At 38.6% G+C, this 21,032-nt stretch overlaps 2 protein-coding genes across 3 annotated transcripts in view; one reads left to right on the forward strand and one right to left on the reverse strand.

Moving 5' to 3' along the window:
• The window catches only part of LOC140148411 (adhesion G protein-coupled receptor B3-like), an 82,850-nt gene that overhangs the window by 21,026 nt on the left and 40,792 nt on the right, over positions 1 to 21,032 (reverse strand). Inside the window, exons 4-8 of the mRNA XM_072170342.1 lie at positions 8,411 to 8,707; positions 6,655 to 6,864; positions 2,236 to 2,535; positions 1,266 to 1,460; positions 79 to 264 (exon numbers count right to left, since the gene is read on the reverse strand). Coding sequence (XP_072026443.1) covers positions 79 to 264; positions 1,266 to 1,460; positions 2,236 to 2,535; positions 6,655 to 6,864; positions 8,411 to 8,707 — 1,188 coding nt within the window. The remainder of the gene's footprint in view (positions 1 to 78; positions 265 to 1,265; positions 1,461 to 2,235; positions 2,536 to 6,654; positions 6,865 to 8,410; positions 8,708 to 21,032) is intronic.
• LOC140148410 (centrosomal protein of 83 kDa-like) overlaps positions 14,558 to 21,032 on the forward strand; it is a 40,581-nt gene continuing 34,106 nt past the window's right edge. For both annotated transcript variants that reach the window (XM_072170340.1, XM_072170341.1), the window contains exons 1-2: positions 14,558 to 14,599; positions 20,146 to 20,341. In XM_072170340.1, coding sequence (XP_072026441.1) covers positions 20,169 to 20,341 — 173 coding nt within the window. In that variant the 5' untranslated portion in view covers positions 14,558 to 14,599; positions 20,146 to 20,168. The remainder of the gene's footprint in view (positions 14,600 to 20,145; positions 20,342 to 21,032) is intronic.

Genomic DNA, 21,032 nt, shown 5'->3' on the forward strand with positions numbered 1-21,032 from the left:
TCATTGAAACCTTTTTACATTATTTTCAGATCAATATGTTAGTTATGCCCTTTTGCCATGGGGGGGCAGCATACATACCTGAATAACACTCGCCTCCATACTTAATTCCAAACACAGTGAATTGATTGAGGAATGCAACATAAGCACATTTCATGAGAGCATTCTTTCTCTTAGATAATGGTAGATCCAAGTATTCAGATGTCCCTTCCATGTTATACATAATTGGCAAATTACCATCCAGCCAACATCCTATGTTCACATAATCTGTTGAAAAATAATAGTAAAAAAATTTTTGGTAAAATAAAAATTATACAGCAGCAAGAAATAATTTGTAGCATAACACCAGTAAGTAAGATCAAATTTATTGATTCAAATTTATATATTCATTGATACTGGCCCTGGTGGCTGCCATTACTGTTTGTGACACAGGAAGTCTGGAAAATTGACCTTCAGTGTGGCTGGTCATCCTGTACTTTTGAAGGAAAATGTAGAAAGTGTGAGCAGTTTTAGAGCAAATGTTTGTGCAGGTAAAATAAAACATTCCATTGGTTTTTTAAGGTTTTTTAACCCTAACACATCAAAATCTTACAAGGAAAACCACTGGGCATGCATGCATTGCACGTGATGGCATTGCGCAATCACCCTAAGTCATTTATGGGCACCAAGTCGCTGGCCGGGCAAGCGACTCTCCCATGGCATGAGGTCGGTGATCGTGTGCGTGGCACCCGAGGGGTCCCGGGGTCAATTCCCGGGGGTGCCAAGTGAAATCATTCTTCATCTTCTCTCCTTTTTCTTTCCTTCTCTGCCTTCCGATAGCAAAAAAGCATGTTCCTTGTTAGGGTTAATTCTGTTGGTTAATATTTTCTAAATTAATTTTTCATAAATCACAATCCACTATTACATTAGAAATTAGCTACTGTAAAATGGTAATTTTTGTGTGTGTAATTTGTCACGCGTTGCCGATTTTGAACTACATTGCTTGTTTTTTATTTTGAGTTTTCTTACATAGACCTACATAGACCATAGCGTGAAAATTAATGTACCACAAAAATGTCCACTTTTACAGTATACATGTAAGTGAGAATCCTATTATATTCTTAAGTGTGTATGGTTTGTCACTTGCTGGTCTTCTTATGGTGAAATTTGTTTAATTCATATTGATTTGATGCTACTAACTGAACATAGTCATTTCAAACAACATGTTACTTGAATTCAAAGCAGTATAATGATTGTAAACTTATGACATCCTGCATGGGAAGACTTACTAAATGTTTCTGGACAAGCTTCTATATTACAGCTAGCATTCTGATGCCAAGGTCCTGTACATTCTAAACCACCCATAGATGGAATTGGATTATTACATTGTCGTATCTCTTCTTGCAAACCATGGTCACATGGCTTGGAACAGCTAGAGTGTGGTTGCCATGGACCCCATTGACCATCAATTGGCATCCCAGGATCTGTAACAAATATGTATCGCAACATTATGTATAACAAGAATCAATTTATGATAAATACCAAGTATTTTTGAACTTAAGAGTGGTCTTTAACCCTGGAATTATGGAAACTTTTGGGCCTAATAACTGCTAAATTGTTGGTCTAAAGTATATAAAAGTATACATATTTAGAATGGCAAAGACTTGATAAATGTTCATCTGTGAGGTCAAATTTGGGCCAAAATCCTCATTTTAGTCCAAAATCCCAAAAAACATTGTTGTTTTTTTGGCCAAAAATGTTTTTTTATTAATGTTTAAAAACTAGATAAAAATTTCTGGGAGCCGTTTTTTTATTTTAATTTTATAAGTAAACTCACACTCTTTGGGGGTGTGTGTCCACCTGGTACCAGTAAATGTATCCTGTTCTTACAAAATCAAACGGGACAGGGGCCGACACGTTCCTTATCTAAATTTGATCTGATATTCTTGTTTGTCTCTAAATCAAGGAACTTGACCAGTTTCTTTTACCCTAAATGCAGTCCTTTTAATTTGTAGAATCTTGATTTAGCACTGTTAACTGCATTATGGTACAGGACACATGTTCGATGCTTTTGCATGAAGTAGGCAAAAATTCTGTAATCAGTAGCATGTAGGTGCCTAGTTCTGTCTGATTTAAACAGAACAGATCACAAATTCTTAAACTGAAGAACTTTTTTCACTTTCATTGATCAACTCAATATATTTTGTTTTTTTGTACCTTAACAAAGAAATGTTGACACATCTTAGCAACAAGGCCTACCTTGGTCAACAAATATGTACACTGCCATTTCATCATTACAATCATATGTGGGACCATTGTCTCTGTAATGCAAAATATCAGTCTCTGCAGCAACCCAACACTCCTTGTGTTGCAAACCATATATCCTCTTATTGGTCATGATAGAGATGTTGGATTGGTAGTATATGTAAGCAGCTACTGAACACTTTTCCATGTATGCACTGCGTCCATTAGGATCAAGGACATCAAAGCCATAATCTTCCAGAGAGATAGAGAGGGATGTTGGATGTTTCCAACAGCCCAGTGACGCAGACAAAAGACCTACAAGAATAAAGCAATAAAATTATAGTATGCCATTGACACTAACACAATATCCTGAAAGTAATTTAGATTTAGATTTGTAAAACATACTGACATCATGTATTGACAGTATTGTCATTTGACCATCTTGAGCAGACAGCAGCATTTGGTATACTTCATCATTTAGTAGTTTACACTGAACTATCTCCCACTATAATCAAATTAAGTAATTCTTGGCCAAACTGGAACACTGTGAACGCTAGTGGCTCTGCGATAAACACACACGAATATAGCGCAGTACAGAAGAAAGTATACACGCCCTTACACTGCTTACATGCTTAGTACACTACATGGACGCAATGCGCATGTTCCAGTTTGGCCAAGAATTACTTAATTTGATTATAGTACTGCCAAATTGCTGACAAAGGTAAATAGCAACATACTATTTTCACTGGATGGAATCATTAGTGCTAACATCAGTAAACAGCATCATTCATTCAGAAGATAGCATTATTTAGTGCTGTATTCAATAGACAGCATCATATCTTGCTTCTTGCTATCGTCAATAGACAGCATCATTTACTACTGTCTTCAGTAGATAGCATCATTTTGTACTATCTTCAGTATTCACAGCATCATTTACTGCTGTCTTCAGTAGACAGCATTATTTTGTGCTATCTAGTATCTTCAGTCAGCAGCATCATTTTGTGCTATCTTCAGTAGATAGCATCATTTACTGCCGTCTTAAGTAGACAGCATCATTTAGTGATGTATTCAGTAGACAGCATCATTTAGTGATGTCTTCAGTAGACAGCACCCTTTTGTGTTGTCTTCACTAGAAATAATTTTGTGCCAACTTCAGTATACAGCATCATTTAGTGTTGTATTCAGTAGATAGCATCATCAACTGCTGTCTCCAGTACACAGCACCATTAACTACTGTCTTCAGTAGATCACATTATTAAGTATTGTATTTAGTAGACAGAATCATTTTGTGATGTCCTCAGTAGATAGCATCATTTACTGCTGCCTCCAGTAGACAGAATCATTTACTGCTGTCTTCAGTAGATGGCATAAGCTGACAGCTGAAATCTAGGAGATAATGCTGATGAAACTTTGGCCAGGCACAAGTGACCTGGAGAAGAGGGTCGCCAATAGATAGCCAATTCGGGCATTTTTACAGGACAGGCAAGTATAGCCAACAATCAGCGATGTTTTTTATCATTAGTCATCAGCCCTGCCTTTACCAGATGAGTCACAAGGAGAGCAGAATTATATTTAGTGCTGTCTCTGGTATACAGCATCATTTAGTGCTATCTTCAGTAGATAGCATCATGTAGTGCTATCTTCAGTAGACAGCATCATTTACTGCTATCTTCAGTAGATAGCATCATTTAGTGCTATCTTCCGTAGACAGCATTATTTACTGCTATCTTCAGTAGACAGCATCATTTAGTGCTATCTTCAGTAGATAGCATAATTTAGTGCTATCTTCAGTAGACAGCATCATTTAGTGCAATCTTCAGTAGGGAGCAACAATTAGTGCTATCTTCAGTAGACAGCATAATTTAGTGCTATCTTCAGTAGACAGCATCATTTACTGCTATCTTCAGTAGACAGCATCATTTGTGCTATCTTCAGTAGACAGCATTTAGAGCTATCTTCAGTAGACAGCATCATTTACTGCTATCTTCAGTAGACAGCATCATTTACTGCTATCTTCAGTAGACAGCATCATTTACTGCTATCTTCAGTAGACAGCATCATTTACTGCTAGACAGCAACAATTAGAGCTATCTTCAGCAGACAGCATCATTTACTGCTATCTTCAGTAGACAGCATCATTTACTGCTATCTTCAGTAGACAGCATCATTTACTGCTAGACAGCACCATTTAGTGCTATCTTCAGCAGACTGCATCATTTACTGCTATCTTCAGTAGACAGCATCATTTAGTGCTATCTTTAGTAGACAGCATCATTTAGTGCTATCTTCAGTAGACAGCATCATTTAGTGCTATCTTCAGTAGACAGCATAATTTAGTGCTATCTTTAGTAGACAGCATCATTTAGTGCTATCTTCAGTAGACAGCATCATTTAGTGCTATCTTCAGTAGACAGCATCATTTAGTGCTATCTTCAGTAGATAGCATCATTTAGTGCTATCTTCAGACAGCATCATTTAGTGCTGTCTTCAGTAGACAGCATCATTTAGTGCTATCTTCTGTAGACAGCATAATTTAGTGCTATCTTCAGTAGACAGCATCATTTACTGCTATCTTCAGTAGACAGCATCATTTAGTGCTATCTACAGTAGACAGCATCATTTAGTGCTATCTTCAGTAGACAGCATCATTTGCTATCTTCAGTAGACAGCATCATTTAGTGCTATCTTCAGTAGACAGCATCATTTACTGCTATCTTCAGTAGATAGCATCATTTAGTGCTATCTTCAGTAGACAGCATCATTTAGTACTATCTTCAGTAGACAGCATAATTTAGTGCTATCTTTAGTAGACAGCATCATTTGTGCTATCTTCAGTAGATAGCATCATTTAGTGCTGTCTTCAGTAGACAGCATCATTTAGTGCTATCTTCAGTAGACAGCATAATTTAGTGCTATCTTCAGTAGACAGTATACAAATATATACTGCCATGAGAGGTTCTGGTTAAAACTATGGGCCCGAGGTGAGATCAATAGTACTATTTTCCTGAGGGGCTCAGCCCGAAGGAAAATAGTATTAATTGATCTCAACCAGAACTTCGAATAAAGGCAGTAAATATTTGTTTTATATACTTCATTAATATGTTCTTTGTTCATTGATTGGTTAAAAGATTGGTTATTTGACGTTGTTCTCCAGCTTCTATCCTGAGTGAACAGCACGACCAATTTAAGCACAACCTATATTTTGCCCAACAAAAAATCGAATAGGCGAAAATCGGGCTAACCAATTACAGCAGCGTGAAATCACGCTTATGGCGGTTTCAAGCGTGCGTGAACTGTTCGTCGCATCGAATGCGCGCACACGGAAGGCATGGTCAAAAGTACTATTTACGGCTTGGAGGTACTATTTACGGCTCATTTTGGAGGTACTATTTACGGATATGAGTACCGATAGTAGAACTATTTTTGGTCATGTGATCCACTTTTAACCAATCAATGAACAAGAATATATTAATGAAGTATATAACATCATTTAGTGCTATCTTCAGTAGATAGCATCATTTAGTGCTATCTTCAGTAGATAGCATCATTTAGTGCTATCTTCAGTAGATAGCATCATTTAGTGCTATCTTCAGTAGATAGCATCATTCACTGCTGTCTTCAGTAGATAGCATCATCATAGTACTGTTGTCAGTAGGTAGCATCATTTAGTACAATGTTCTATTATTTAGTCGGTTTCAGTAGACAGCTTTATTCAGTGTTTTGTTAAGTACACACCATCATTTAGTCATATATTCAGTTGTTTTCTGCGGATTGCATAATTTCTTGATGTCTTCCACAAGACATAATTGATAAACAAGACAACACTGCCTGCTTTCTATAATAGACAGCACTAAATTACGCTGTTTTCTCAAGATATCTAAATGATGCTGTCTACTGAAGAAAACACTTCATATTTATTAGAAGGTATTATTAAAAGGGCATTTTGTGATCCACAGCCTCATCCCCACACATTTCTCAAAAAAAGTTGAGATTTTTATATCACTGGAAACCTATGGCTACATAAATCATGATAATGTTTATGTACAAAATATTTCTTGCAGATTAATTCGTTTAGCAAAGATATCTTGAAATTTGAATTTCGTTCTGGTGCACCAGAACGAAATTACAACGCATTGTCTATGGAGCAGGACGTGTAATACACATTATCATGCATAACTCGCGAACGCATAATCGGAATCAACTGAAATTTTGGGAATAGGCTTTTTTCATGGATATGTACTGAAAAATGTCATAAAAAGAGGATGCTAGGATCACGAAATACTCCTTTAAGTGATAGTTTTATTAAATAATTTAGTATTATACGGTAATACAGAAAGATATTTTGGAAATAGGAAACAATATTTTAATAAATAACTCACATAATCAGGTTTTTTCTTCTACTAACCTGCTTGTCAATTACATTGTATTACCTACCAGTAATTGGGCGTATTGCATTCCATGGACATGTGCCCCAATTGCACCCTTGTTCTTGCATTTCTTTTGTCCTCCATGGTTTATCATCACAGAGTTGATCTTTGCTGGCTATACAGTATCTCCGTCTTTTTTCTTCACCACCTTCACACCCTGCATTGCAAGATGTCCATGATGACCACTCAGTCCAACTTGAAACAAATTCCTGTTCACCTGGTGACATAATGTATGTGAAATAATATGAAAATCTACTAATATTTATGTGAAGGAAAAATAACTGCCTATGTCTGCTTTGATCCAATTTAATGTTGCAAATTATGAGATATGCAAGTTATAAAATTTAGATATTTCAAATTTCAGTCTGAGAAGGAAAGATATGATTAAGGTGGCTGTGTACTCTCAGACAGGCATGTAGTAAAAGTGCAATAACTTTGTAATTATTCGCGCAAAACATATAAAAGTATAAATTTTTATGAAGGCAAGACATCAATAAATCTTAATATAAATACAGATTTGGGGTAAAAACAACAATTTTGAAGAAAATCACAAAAAGTGAGTTTTTGGCAATATTTGTTAGGTACATCATAACAAAAAACACTCTTTCCAAAAATATTTTATTTTGTTTTTAGCTCAATCTTGAGGCTCCATTCCAAAAACGGTTTTTAATTTTTTTGATATTGGCCTTATTTTTTGAGATATTGACCATATAAGGCATCAAAATGAACTTTTTAAAATTCAAAAACGCCTATTTGAACAAAATGATGCCCAAAATCAGAAATAGACCAAAATATAAAAAAATGAGAAAACTGTTTCTTGAGTCGATCATGCTTTTTACGATGATCATTTTTGCTTACCTATAGATGCTGTATTTATTGAGTTATTGTGTACCTAAATCGTCATTTTACCGAGAAAATGAACATTGAAATAATGGCCGTTGAAGTTTAAAGTGGTCACACTTTGCACTTTCATCGAATCTCACAGGAGAATGCGACAGTTTTCGTTTTTGTAACTTATATTACGTGAACATCGGGTAAATCCACAGCCCCTTGAGAAGTTTGAGCGAAATCCATTCATAACTTGATATTTAAATCGGGGAAAGAACTTGAAAAAACCCACATTTTATCAGCTAAAACGGAGCCATTTGACCACTAGGTTTTTGTGAAATCAGTGCTTCTGTGGTGTTTCCATAAGATGCGCCGCGCATGCAGATAAGCGTCGCGTATGCGTCGCGTATTTGTGCATTAACAAATTGCGCGACACATAACGCGATGAGTTGTTCGCGCGTGTACCTTGCTGGTACAACAAAGATTTTCTTTCCTTTTCAATTTCAAACATGAGTGGAATAGTGAAATAAAATCCTTAAAATATTGCAGTTGGAGTTTACAAATCTGGATTTTCATTCCTTGTATTTATAAAAACATAACAAGGTACAAACATATCATAAAAACTCAATTTTGAGAAAGAAACAATGGCTAGAGTACACAGCCGCGTTAAGTGATTCCAATCCTAATTAATCGAAGTAAGAATAAATTCCAGTGATATCAAATGATGCCCATCTTTGCATCCTATTTTGCCATACTTGTAATTGTGTGATTCTAATGTTTACATTTACATCACTTTGATTGTGTGTGGGGGTGTGTGTGTGGGGGGGGGGTGGTTGCTGTGTGTGTGGGGGGGGGATAGGGGCAGGGTGTGTCCTGTGTTACTATGATACTAAACCTTTCACTCCTTGCAATAGATCTAGTTAACCCTTGCTTACCCTGAATGACATAAAGGTCAAAAGAATCCTCTCCTCCCTTGCCTTCGCTACATGTATCAATTGCATCTCTCCAAAGGAATTTCCATATATTATCATGAGACCAGCACTCCCCACCATTATGTACCCCAAACACTGTATACCCTTTATTTGCTGACATAGCTGTCAAACCACAGCGATGTATAGCATCAGGTCTGTCAGCATATCGCCAGTCTAGGAGGATATCATGTGTTGTGTTTATTGCAGGTTCAAGTTTATCAGGACCTGAGTGTTTCTTCCAGCAGCCCACATGAACAAACTCTGCAATTACAAGTTTGATAGTATGTTAAAGCCATAATGTATGATTTCTATAAAATTTCAATTTTGTTATTCTTTACTCAAAATTACTCAATATGAAATAATATCAGTAATATTAACTGTCAGGAAAGGTTTCTGACAATTTCATGCCAAAATAAATGTGACCATTTAAGGCCAAAAAAAAAGAAAGTCTCTCTCAGACACCCGCTCGCAATGCTATGTGCTCTCCAATTAACGCTTAGCACTATGTGTTGATGATAAAATTCATTAATTTTTTTTCCATATGTTTTTTCCATATTTTTTTGGAGTTTTGGAGTTTTGGGTATTTTTTTTTATTTTTTTTTTTTTGGTTGTTTTATTTTGTACACATTTTGCCACAATTGTAAAAGAGACAAACAAAACTATTCACTACTGTGTATGTATATTACTATGCTTATGTTTTTGAATAAATCACAAAGTACATAAATATTGTCTTGGCTGTAAAAATCGCATATCGCGTAGCCAGTGTTCGAAATATGCCTCAAAAAGTTACAGGCCAGCCAGGCTTGACCTTAAAAGTTACCGGCCAACCGGCCCAGTCAGAAAAGTTACCGGCCAGGCCAAAAAGTTACAGGCCAATGGCCGGCTGACCGGCCCTATTTCTGTCTGAGACAGACTTTCTTGTTTTTGGCGTAACATGAAGTCCAATTCAGTTTTACCAAAAAAAACAACAACTGAGTTTCCAATCAAGCTATTCAATTTCTGATTTGACATTTTTAAAACTATCATTCATTTGTTAATACATTTCAGAAATATATAGCAAATATGGAAACAATCTTGATAAAGACAAACATAAATTTTACAACAACAAAGTTCATACATTAATTCAAGTTGCATGAGGAAGGCAGTCTATTCATCTTCAAAAACAAATATGAATGCTGTGATATCCATCAACTAAAAAAAGGAACCAAAAAAACACCAAAAAAACAAAAAACACAGGGGGTAACTGGGATATTTTATGAAAACCATGAGCTATGAGCAATTTATGGATCAGTTCGGGCTAGAGAAGATATCTTACCCTTTGCAACATGATACATCACCTCATTTCATCAAATGACACTCCCATTATTTCGTACAGGTTCCTTTGTTTTCATTTTGAGAATAGATTGGCTATTACTAAACATGAGTTGATAGTCAAGAAATAAACACCTTTTGCAAGATCTGGATGTGCCCTGTTCATTGAGGTATATTTGTCACTATCGACCCATGTTGCATTACATAATCAGTACAGAAAATTGAAATGTGAGAAATGCATTATGGGAAGTGTAAGATATCTTCTCTGAGTGAGGGTAGGGCAAAGTAGGTTACTTTAATATTACTTTAAAGGGGCATTTCATGATCCACAGCCTCGCCCCTCCACTTTTCTCAAAAAAAGTTGAGATTTTTATACTACTGGAAACCTACATAATGTACAAAATATTTCTTGCAGATTAATTCATTTACCAAAAATGTTGTCAAATTTTAAATATGTTCCGGTACACCAGAACAAAATTACAACACAGTGGCCTATGGAGCAGTGTTATACACATAATCATGCATATTTCAAAAACGCAAAATTGGAATCAACTGAAATTTTGGGAATAAGCTTTTTCGTGGATATCTACTGGAAAATGACATAAAAGAAGAATGAAAAATGGAAAAAAAGAAGATGCTGGGATCACGAAATACTCCTTTAAGGGGCTTTAAATTTTATCTATTTTTGTTATTGCAAAGGAAAAAGGAATCTCACACAATTTTAGACACACACTACCTTTAAAACTAGACACCAAGGTCCACATACCTGGGCAGGATACATAATCTCCTTGGCAAGGATAGAAATATATTAGGACATTACCATCTTGTTGCCTTGAACATGCTGTCAAGTTAGATGTGTTAGAAGTCTCTATAATAGCTGGCAGTGTGGTACCATTTATGGTGACATTGATGACATTTCCTAATTCAATGAGTTCTTTGGAGATGCACATTTTTGTGATACTCCATTGAGGTACCTCATCAGCTTCTAAACAGATGTTATCATTTGATGGCAGAGGTGTTGCGCAAACCGAGGCTTCAATGGGAACCCAGTACCACTCAGATAATTCTGTTGAGAGATTAGAGCAAAAATTTTAAGTTCTTTAACATACACAATTTTCCTGCACCACTGGGTAGCTCTAGGTACTAGGTGTGTGGCATGTTGTTTGGCTCTGCACCACTGGGTAGCTCTGGGTGTGTTGCATGTTGATCGCCCCCTGCACTACTGAGTAGCTCTGGGCATGCGGCATGTTGTTTGCCCCTGTACTACAGGGTAGCTCTGGGTACACAGCATGTTGTTTGCCCCTGCACCAATGGGTAGCTCTGGCTGTGCGGCATGTTGTTTGCCCCTGTACTACAGGGTAGCTCTGGGTGTACATCATGTTGTTTGCCCCTGCACCAATGAGTAGCTCTGGGTGTGTGGCATGTTGTTGGCCCCTGCACCAATGGGTAGCTCTGGGTGTGTGGCATGTTGTTGGCCCCTGCACTACTGGGTAGCTCTAGGTATGCAGCATGTTGTGTGCCCCTGCTCCAGTGGGTAGCTCTGGGTGTGTGTTCATTGTTTGGTTTGCCCCTGCGCCAATGGGTAGCTCTGGGTGTGTGGCATGTTGTTTTCCCCTGCACTATTGAGTAGCTCTAGGTGTGTGGCATGTTGTTTGCCCTCACCAATGGTTAGCTCTGGGTGTGTAGCATGTTGTTTGCCCCTGCACCAATGGTTAGCTCTGGGTGTGTGGCATGTTGTTTGCCCCTGCACCAATGGGTAGCTGTTGGGCAACAAGCATAATCTTGGTCAAAAATCCAGCTCAGACTCCCATACGGAATAAAGCAATTGTCAGGGTAACTGGATAGCTGTCCAAGATTCGGTTTTCTGCAGCTTTGGGTGTGTGGCATGTTGTTTGCCCCTACAACACTGGGATATGTTGATTGCCCTCTACACAACAGGTTAGCTCTGGGTGTGCAGTATGTTGTTTGCCCCTGCACCAATGGGTAGCTCTGGGTGTGTGGCATGTTGTTGGCCCCTGCACCAATGGGTAGCTCTGGGTGTGTGGCATGTTGTTGGCCCCTGCACTACTGGGTAGCTCTAGGTATGCAGCATATTGTGTGCCCCTGCTCCAGTGGGTAGCTCTGGTTGTGTGTTCATTGTTTGCCCCTGCGCCAATGGGTAGCTCTGGGTGTGTGGCATGTTGTTTGCCCCTGCACTATTGAGTAGCTCTGGGTGTGTGGCATGTTGTTTGCCCCTCACCAATGGTTAGCTCTGGGTGTGTAGCATGTTGTTTGCCCCTGCACCAATGGTTAGCTCTGGGTGTGTGGCATGTTGTTTGCCCCTGCACCAATGGGTAGCTGTTGGGCAACAAGCATAATCTTGGTCAAAAATCCAGCTCAGACTCCCATACGGAATAAAGCAATTGTCAGGGTAACTGGATAGCTGTCCAAGATTCGGCTTTCTGCAGCTTTGGGTGTGTGGCATGTTGTTTGCCCCTACAACACTGGGATATGTTGATTGCCCTCTACACAACAGGTTAGCTCTGGGTGTGCAGTATGTTGTTTGCCCTGCACCAATGGCTAGCTCTGGTTGTGTGGCATGTTGTTAGCCCCTGCACCATTGGGTAGCTCTGGGTGTGCAGCGTGTTAAGCGCCCCTGCTCCATTGGGTAGCTCTGGGTGTGCAGCGTGTTGTTTGCCCCTGCTCCACTGGGTAGCTCTGGGTGTGCAGTATGTTGTTTGCCCCTGCACCAATGGCTAGCTCTGGTTGTGTGGCATGTTGTTGGCCCCTGCACCATTGGGTAGCTCTGGGTGTGTAGCATGTTAAGCGCCCCTGCTCCATTGGGTAGCTCTGGGTGTGCAGCGTGTTGTTTGCCCCTGCTCCACTGGGTAGCTCTGGGTGTGCAGTGTGTTGTTTGCCCCTGCACCACTGGGTAGCTCTGGGTGTGTGTGTGGACTAACATAATGTATCTTTGGATTCAAGTTGGCTTACTTTTAGAGAAAAAATACATCTTTGAAGTACATTCCGGAGAAGTTTTAGGTCACAGCAGTGCGATGCTCCGACGAATGATCATGCCCGATTTACTGTCACCGATGTACACGCTAGAGATGAAAGCTTGTTATGCGTTTTCAATTGGGTACATCCGGTACATAATCAGTCACAGTACATGCGCAGTGTAGCGGCTGGTGGAATAAGCACGCGCGGAGTTCAGGATTGGCAAAGCAGCGACTTAGTAGCCCAATAGGATGACTTTTGAAGATTTTCCACACTACAGTTTCCTGTCCAATAGACACCAATTGATGGTTAAGATGGTTTCAAATTTGGCGTAGGCAATTTATGGTATTTTGCTATCCCATAGATACCAATGTATGAATTTTAAAAACAATCGAGCGACTTTTAAATTATTTGACTCGCGATTTGGGCTAACATTTTTGGCAATACTGCTGGAGGTCAGTGGGTGCATGTACAGCAGAAACATGGCGTTGATTGAAGCTGTTAGGAGAACAAATATTGACGTTTTTCGTACGTACAGGTATTAAGATTTAATAAAATATTATAGTACAGTGTGTCGGTAATATGTCACGAACTATTACATGATATTTTAGAGACAATAACTAACTTGAGGAAGAAGTTTTTATTCATATGCATGACATTGTACTCTGTATGGCAACTGCGTACATGTACGTATCACACGTACGGTACATGTAAACAAGTACGTTACATACGATAACATCCTTGCAAGTTCTAACTTCGTATCACAAGCTATTGGTTGTTCGTACGAAAGTTAGAACATTTCGAACAAGATTTACTAGAGTTTAGACCAAGAAATTTTCTCCAACCCGATCCCCCAATGTCATCTACGCAACATATATTTTTGGTTTCTTTTTAAGACATGAAGGAGGAAAAAAAAAAAAAATCCACCCATTTAAAGGAGGATTTCGTGATCCTAGCATCCTCTTTTTATGACATTTTCAGTAGATATCCACGAAAAAGCTTATTTCCAAAATTTCAGTTGATTCCGATTTTTGCGTTTGCGAGTTATGCATGATTATGTGTATTACACTGCTCCATAGACAATGTGTTGTAATTTCGTTCTGGTGCACCAGAGCGAAATTCAAATTTGGCGATACTTTTGCTAAACGAATTAATCTGCAAGAAATATTTGGTACATAAACATTATGTAGCCAGAGGTATCCAGTGGTGTAAAAATCTCAACTTTTTGGGGAAAAGTGGGGGATGAGGCTGTGGATCACGAAATGCCCTTTAAATAATAGGGGATCAAATTTTTTTGATTTTTTGATGTCCGATGTTCAAGTTTCCACCCCCCCCCCCCTCCCGTGTATGAACACTCCCAAACAATAAATCATAAAATGTTTATAAACATATCTCAACCAATTTCAACACCCACAGTCAAAAAGCTTTAATTTTTTCCCTTTACTTCAGAAAATTACTTGCCCTTCGTCAATGCATCATTGGTGCATGTGTGGGTGTTTGGAGCCGCTGGTGCCTGATAATTTGCAACCAATGCTCATGCGCAGTAGAGACAGACGCCGAAGCTGTTCGAAAATGTTTTTAATTTGTAACGTACAGTTTGCGTTCAATTATTAATACTTAGCTGGAATAAGAAATTGTAATTTTTCTTTAAAATTGTATTTAATCCAATATTTATATATTTTTCTATTGCAAAATATGATATTACTATATTGCAATGTATTTTTTAACCTAATTTTATTTTATGCTGAAAAAATATGTAAAATAATATCCCTGGTATATATTGCTTGTTCTTCAACTGCTCGGTCTAATTTGTAATCGATTGTAGATTGGAGTCGAATAAAAATAACCGAAAGATCGGTGAACCACCAGGTAAGAAATGGGAGAGAAATAATGGTTGTGTATGACAAAAGTGGGAAAACGCATCGTTTAAAAGTCCAGTAAAATATAATTCACATGAGCTATTTATAGGAGAACTCTGTCACGGCTGAGCAAAGAATAACACCCACAATGAATCGCCCCTCATTCATTTTGTATCAATGACACTGACACCTGCATGCCTGCATGCATAGTCATGCATTCATTGCAATTGCATGCAGTCAAAATATTAACTTTAACTTAAGCTTAGGCCCATGAAAGTTAATTCCGAGTTTATCGTCCCTTTTTTTTCCCAGGTTGGTGAGGTGACTTTTTCATTTTTCATTTTTCATTATTTCATCAGATTTCATTATTGACCGAAAATTCGTGTTGATTTAAACCACACTCATAGTATACGTTATTTATAAACATGTTTTTATATGGGTAGGGACTAGAAAAGTTAGAAAAGAGCCTGGTGTTGCTTCCAAGTTATGAATTTATATGTTTTACAAACAAAAATATATGTTTCCAATTGCTAAAACTGGTGAAAACACTGATACTTTGAAAATAATGAATTATTTTGGCATTTTTGGTTTCCAAAAAGTGATGCGGGCGGGGGACGATAAACTCGGAATCGACTTTCACGCGCCTTACTTCTCTTCTCGGATACTGCTTTTAACGTCCCAAGTGGAATCAAGCAAGCAGGAATTTGCGAATGCGTGTGTTTTCTCAGTCTCTTAAGCCATGTAAGCTGAATTTATACTCGATTATAAAACTCGAGCGATTTGCGACGAAAGTATGGAAACCTTAGATTATTAATACACAGATTGGAATTTTCCATGCCCGTGCCCTCTAAGCGTACTCGAATTCAGTTGACGCCGGTACAGCGTACAGACATGGCGATATCGCTTATCTTACGCGCGAAGTTTCTTTTGTGCACGCTCGCGCTATTTGCGCTATTTTGAGTTTGCTCACGCGGTACCTGACTTAGCGTCGATCCCCTGAGGCAACATGCCATGTTTCCACGGTATGATGGAAACGCTTTCATGCTTTTGAAAAGCGATGGGCAATCGCCGAATTTTGCGATGCACCGTTTAGTTCACCACATCCACGTAAACTTGTAATTATTGTATGGCTCAAAATTCGGACCGCTCGCTATTAAGTTTACTGACTAACCGTGTTTTGAAATTTGTTGACGTTTTAATGATCCCCGATTTCCGGTCGATTATGACGTTATTGTTAGCTGTGTCACGTCACGTGCATGACGCTGGTGGGAACCAGCCTAGCCTAACTCCAGTAAAAAACACGATCGCAGATAGCGATGTGATGTGAGATTTGCATAGGATTACACAGAGATATTTCTTGCCAAAATTTGACCATTTCTAGGCAAGTTGGCTCTATTAAATTTGTCTGCGTTATGTGAAAAAGGACAGTCTTAAGTAAGTATACGTGCAACGCCAACGCTTTTGATGTTTTCGGAGACTGTGAGGGATCCCAATTTGCTGAGGACGGAGCCTATTCTTGACTGTGTAATATTCCTTCAACACGCTGTCGTACGGTAACAGTCTTATACGATGGACAGATAGTATCAGTTTGTGAATGAGGACATCGTATAAGTTCCTTGTACTAGATGCACCGCTTGTCGCTTTTGCATTTAGACGGCAATTAAAATATTCTAAATTCCACAAAATGCATTTTTTTTGCATCAGTTGCTGACAATTATAATTATTGCTTTGAATTAATTCATCACCAAAACTTAATCAAGAAAGGTAAATTAATTAGCAAAATAATAGTTAGTTGTATATTCACATGTCAAGCGATATCGCTGGCAAGTTGAGATTTCTTCAGTTCTTGCAAAAGCGACATCGTTTTTGCTTCAGCGATTTGAATCGATTGATTTGAATCGATTGATCAGCTTGACACTTAAACACTGAGCATGGGTAAGAATTGCTTTTCTGCAAAAGCGATCGAGTATAAATTCAGCTTTATGTTGGCAGTGTTCGTTTTAAGTGGTAATCCGGGCGTCCTGACGGCCAAAATTGCCGTCGAATTACCAGAAATTCACTGCCGGTTATCCGGCGGACGTCCACATATTTTTCACCATTACAGTGTCTGAAACGATGTCCTACGATTCCTCATCAAAATTAATTTAAAACGTAATTATATCTCAGTTTTCCCAATCAGTTTTCCATGATTTTAAAGCTAAAATCGCTAACTAATTGAAATAGTAATTGTTCGATAAAGTCAATTTAAAATCATTAAGCTTACGCGACGGTCGTGTATGGAACATGATAACATCCATCCCGGTAGTCTTCGTATTTCGCTTTCACACCGCCGCATCCCCACATACCTAGTTTGGGCTCGATTATAATTAGTGTGCACTGTGCAGATTTCTTTTACTCCGCACTCAGTACTGTGTCTTTGTGATTGTGTTATTATTTCGTTGACCTTTGGCCTGTTAGAAGGAATCTGTAAATGATACACTACACTGAACATCGCTTCCACGCATAATTATGCTTGTTTGGAACTGTGCCTTTGAGGTCGTGACAGTTTGACAGCAAAAGCGTTATGTGCCTGTTAAATATTGATTGTTTACATTACTTTTTGATACTTAAAATTTTGAAAAATCCCGACTTTGGGGGATAATATACGGATGACCAAAAATTTTGGCGGATGACCAGATTTCATGGCATGGTCATCCGGCGGATGACCAGATTTTTTTCCTTAAAACGGACACTGTATGTTGGTTTCCTTGGCTTGCTTTTGTAGTAGCTGTGTAGTGCTGTGAACTGTTCAGGGCTAGTGATTATATTATGGGGGAGGACATTTCGGTCTCTCACTGTTCTGATAACTTACACATTTCAGTGCGTGATTGGTGCTGAGTAAATGATCTTGTGTTAGATCGCCGAGTAAGCCGTTGAGCCGGCGATCTTTTCCTTTTGCTAGGAAGGTTTTGTCTCAAAAAAACGATGAAAAAATTATCAGAATTTAAGCAAAAACATCAGCATTACCAAGTGCAGATCCAGGGGGTGCTTTGGTGGCTGCAGCACCCCAGGGTATGAATCAGAGAAAGAGAGAGACAGAAAAGAAAGAAAGAGAAAAAAAGAAAGAGAAAAAGTATGCACCAAATTGCTCGAACTGAGTTCAGAAATGCCCCCTTCCAACACCCTGGACCCCTGTATTGGTCACTAACTTGACAGCAGATGCAGTTTAGGGGGCGGCGGGCCCTCATCCCACAAAAAAGAGGAAAGGAGCAGATAGAAGAGTAGAGAAGAGAAAGGGGAAAAAGCTTTTAAAAAAGTTACAATAATAATATCTAGGAAAACTTGTCCACGAAAGGCTTCACAAATTTTCAGATTTTTCAAACTAAAATTTTCTAATAGTGCCAAAATGGTCCACCAAATGGCTTCAATTAGGTCTTCATTTTATAACATTTTCCAACTTCTCAGGGGGAATTTCCCCCTCACACACCCCTGCGTCGCGTGACGTGATGCCGCTTCACGGCCATTTTTACATTTCAGATTATATTTTAAAGCACCCTGGGGAGGCAGTCCTGGATCCGCCTTTGAGCATCACTCTGTCACATAACAGTGGTGTACCGTGGCCGCCCCAACCCCGGGGGGCTGAAGAAAATTCAATTTTGCTGCCCCTTCCTCAACAGCCCGAAAAGGTTGACCCAATTATTTTCTCGGTCGTTTGAAAAGTGAAGAGCAAAAAAAAAAAAAAAAAAAAAAAAAAGGTTTCATGCGCTAGCGCCCTAAAAGCAGCACATTTTGATGTATAGTACCATTTTTTCAAAAAATGTTATGCTTTATCAAATTTTTCCGCCCTTTTTTATTTACTAATTCTTTTTGCCGCCACCCTCGTTTTTGGCCTCCCCAGTTTTTGCCGCCCCTTCATTTTGGGCGCCCCCAAAGCCCCCCCCCCCCAAAATATGTGCATGCATAAAAAGATGATCAGATCGGTGTCAGTGAAAAGTGACAAGAATTTGTGAAATGAAGTAATTTTGTAAATAAAAATACATGAATTTTTTGAGGAATTCGCCATCTTGAATAAATGCAGAAATGCGTTGCACAATAAAAAACTGTCAAACACGTAACTCACTGTCAAAACGAGCGTATATCAAGCGCCTGTGCTACACTAAAGTTTTGGAGTTTGCATTCAGCTCTTTTACGTCAAAAATTACTATAAAATTTGTTCATTCCTATCATCAACCCAGAGAACTGGGTTCATATTCCAAAGAATATAAAACTATACATTTTTGGAAAGGAAATGATCTGAGGAATCGTATGGTAACATCAGATTTACACAAAAATGTTCAGTTTTGAGAAAAAATATTATGTTTCACCTTGATTCAATGTTCAATTTTATTTAAAATAGTTTACTAGTTTTACCTATTTTATGGGTTGGCAGGGGATCATGTAGGGGCACATCAAAACTTTTTGGAGCAGGGTTCGGTTTTTGCCGGCAAAAACCTGTTTTTGCCGACAAAGTGGCAATAACTGGCAAAACCTGTTTTTGCCAGTTTTTGCCTGGTTTAAACCGCAAAAATGGCAAAAACTGGCAAAAACTCATTTATAGTCACTCAAATGTTAACAAGTGCACAGAAAGCTCATAAACAGTAAACATATATCTTTTAATGAATCATTCAACTTATTTTTTGTCTCATCAAGTCCTTAAAATGAAAATATTTGGAATTTGATAAACCACATTTCAGTAAATGAAAATTCAGTTTTCAATGTAATAATTCGTTTTGAGATCAAAAATCGAACTTTAAATCACTTTTTAGTTTTTGCCATTTTTGCGGCAAAACTGTTTTTGCTAAGCGGTTAAAACCGCGGTTAAAACCATGGTTTTTTCCACCTGCGGCAAAAACCTGCGAACCCTGTTTTGGAGGGTATGTTCCCCCCGGAATTTTGAGGTGGTGGGTCTTTGGGAGCTGACTGCGTACCGGTTAAGGGGGTCTTTTGGAGCTGGAACCGGGCTGCGAACAAGTAAAATGGGGGCTTTTGGAGCTGCGAACATTCAAAATCAAGGGTCTTTCTTGGCTTTTTGGTTGAAAAGCACTTGAAAAAACAGAAATATGAGGAATGAGCAATTTGGGGTCTTTTAGAGCTGAAATTATCAAAATCAAGGGTCTTTCGGAGCTCTAATTTGGTCAAATATAGAGGGTCTTCTGCGAAATCCAAAAAGGGGGGTCTTTCCGGGGGAACATACCCGTATGGTCATTTGTGTTAAGTGCCCACCCCAGGCACCCCACCCCCCAAAAAAAAAATTGGGCCCAACTTTTATGTTAAATTGTCTCCCCTCCAATTAGGATGAAGGCTTCAATGATCGGGCTTTTTCTCCAACGGTCAGAACAACAAAGCTGGTTGCTGGTTACATGCCTTGGTTTACCGTAAGCAACAAATGCCATACACATTTATTATGGTATTACACAATATTATTTCAAATGAGATAAATGTACAATGTATGCAGGTGTAATCTTTAATGCTTGTGCAAATATAGAATGGACAAAATGTATTAACTTGCAAATCTTACACAATATGCTCTTTTTTCAGTGAGTATTGGTAAGGAGGGCACCATGGAGACACATTCCTCCCTCCCTCTACGGCTGACTAGTGATGGCGCCAGTCTTGCGCAGTCTTTGCCAAAACTGACCCAAGAGTCGGAGCTACAGAAGATGCTTGCTGATGAACGCATGCGCTGTGAAACCCACAAAACCAACTACCAGACTGTCAAAGCAGAGCATACTAAGTAAGTTATTATTTACTAAGGCCGGTGTCGACAGGTCCTCTGTCAGAATCCTGTCGACAAAGTGAATTATGTCAACATATCTACAGAATTTCGTCCATGGCGACATAGTGCTAAGGCAATGGCCCAGTAAAACTTCGTCAGGCAAGCTCATTTTAACTCAAAATATTGGCCATTTCCAATGTATTTTCAACAAAATGCAATGCTAAATCTTTGGCAGTATTTCGTCTTGTTTTCCGGTGTAAATTGTACACTTTATCGCTACATGCTTGATATAAAGACGGCCATCTTGGAAATTTGCTGAAATTGCCGACGGGGTTTCTAGATATTTTTAGATTAAAATGTTTAAAATCATGAAATACAAAAGTCCTGGTATTTTTTCGGAACCCGAATGCATGTTGACACACTGTCGACGTCAAGATACGAAATATGGCGACATCAAAAAACAATGCCGACCCCGGCCCTATTATTTACAGATCAAACACAGGTTCTAACAATATTGATTTCAAGGTTAGAATTTTGTCCAGCAGTGTTGTGAGAATCAATCTTGATTCCTGCATGAATATTGCCAGAATCAGTTGATTCCATACTGTATAGGCTGAGAAAATATTATACCAGAATATCACACAGCTCCTTTTTGGATTTTCATTGTAACTTTTGATTCATCCATGGGTATGTGTATGTGTATATTTCA

Source organism: Amphiura filiformis, chromosome 3 (assembly GCF_039555335.1).
Source record: "Amphiura filiformis chromosome 3, Afil_fr2py, whole genome shotgun sequence".
NCBI lineage: Eukaryota > Metazoa > Echinodermata > Ophiuroidea > Amphilepidida > Amphiuridae > Amphiura > Amphiura filiformis.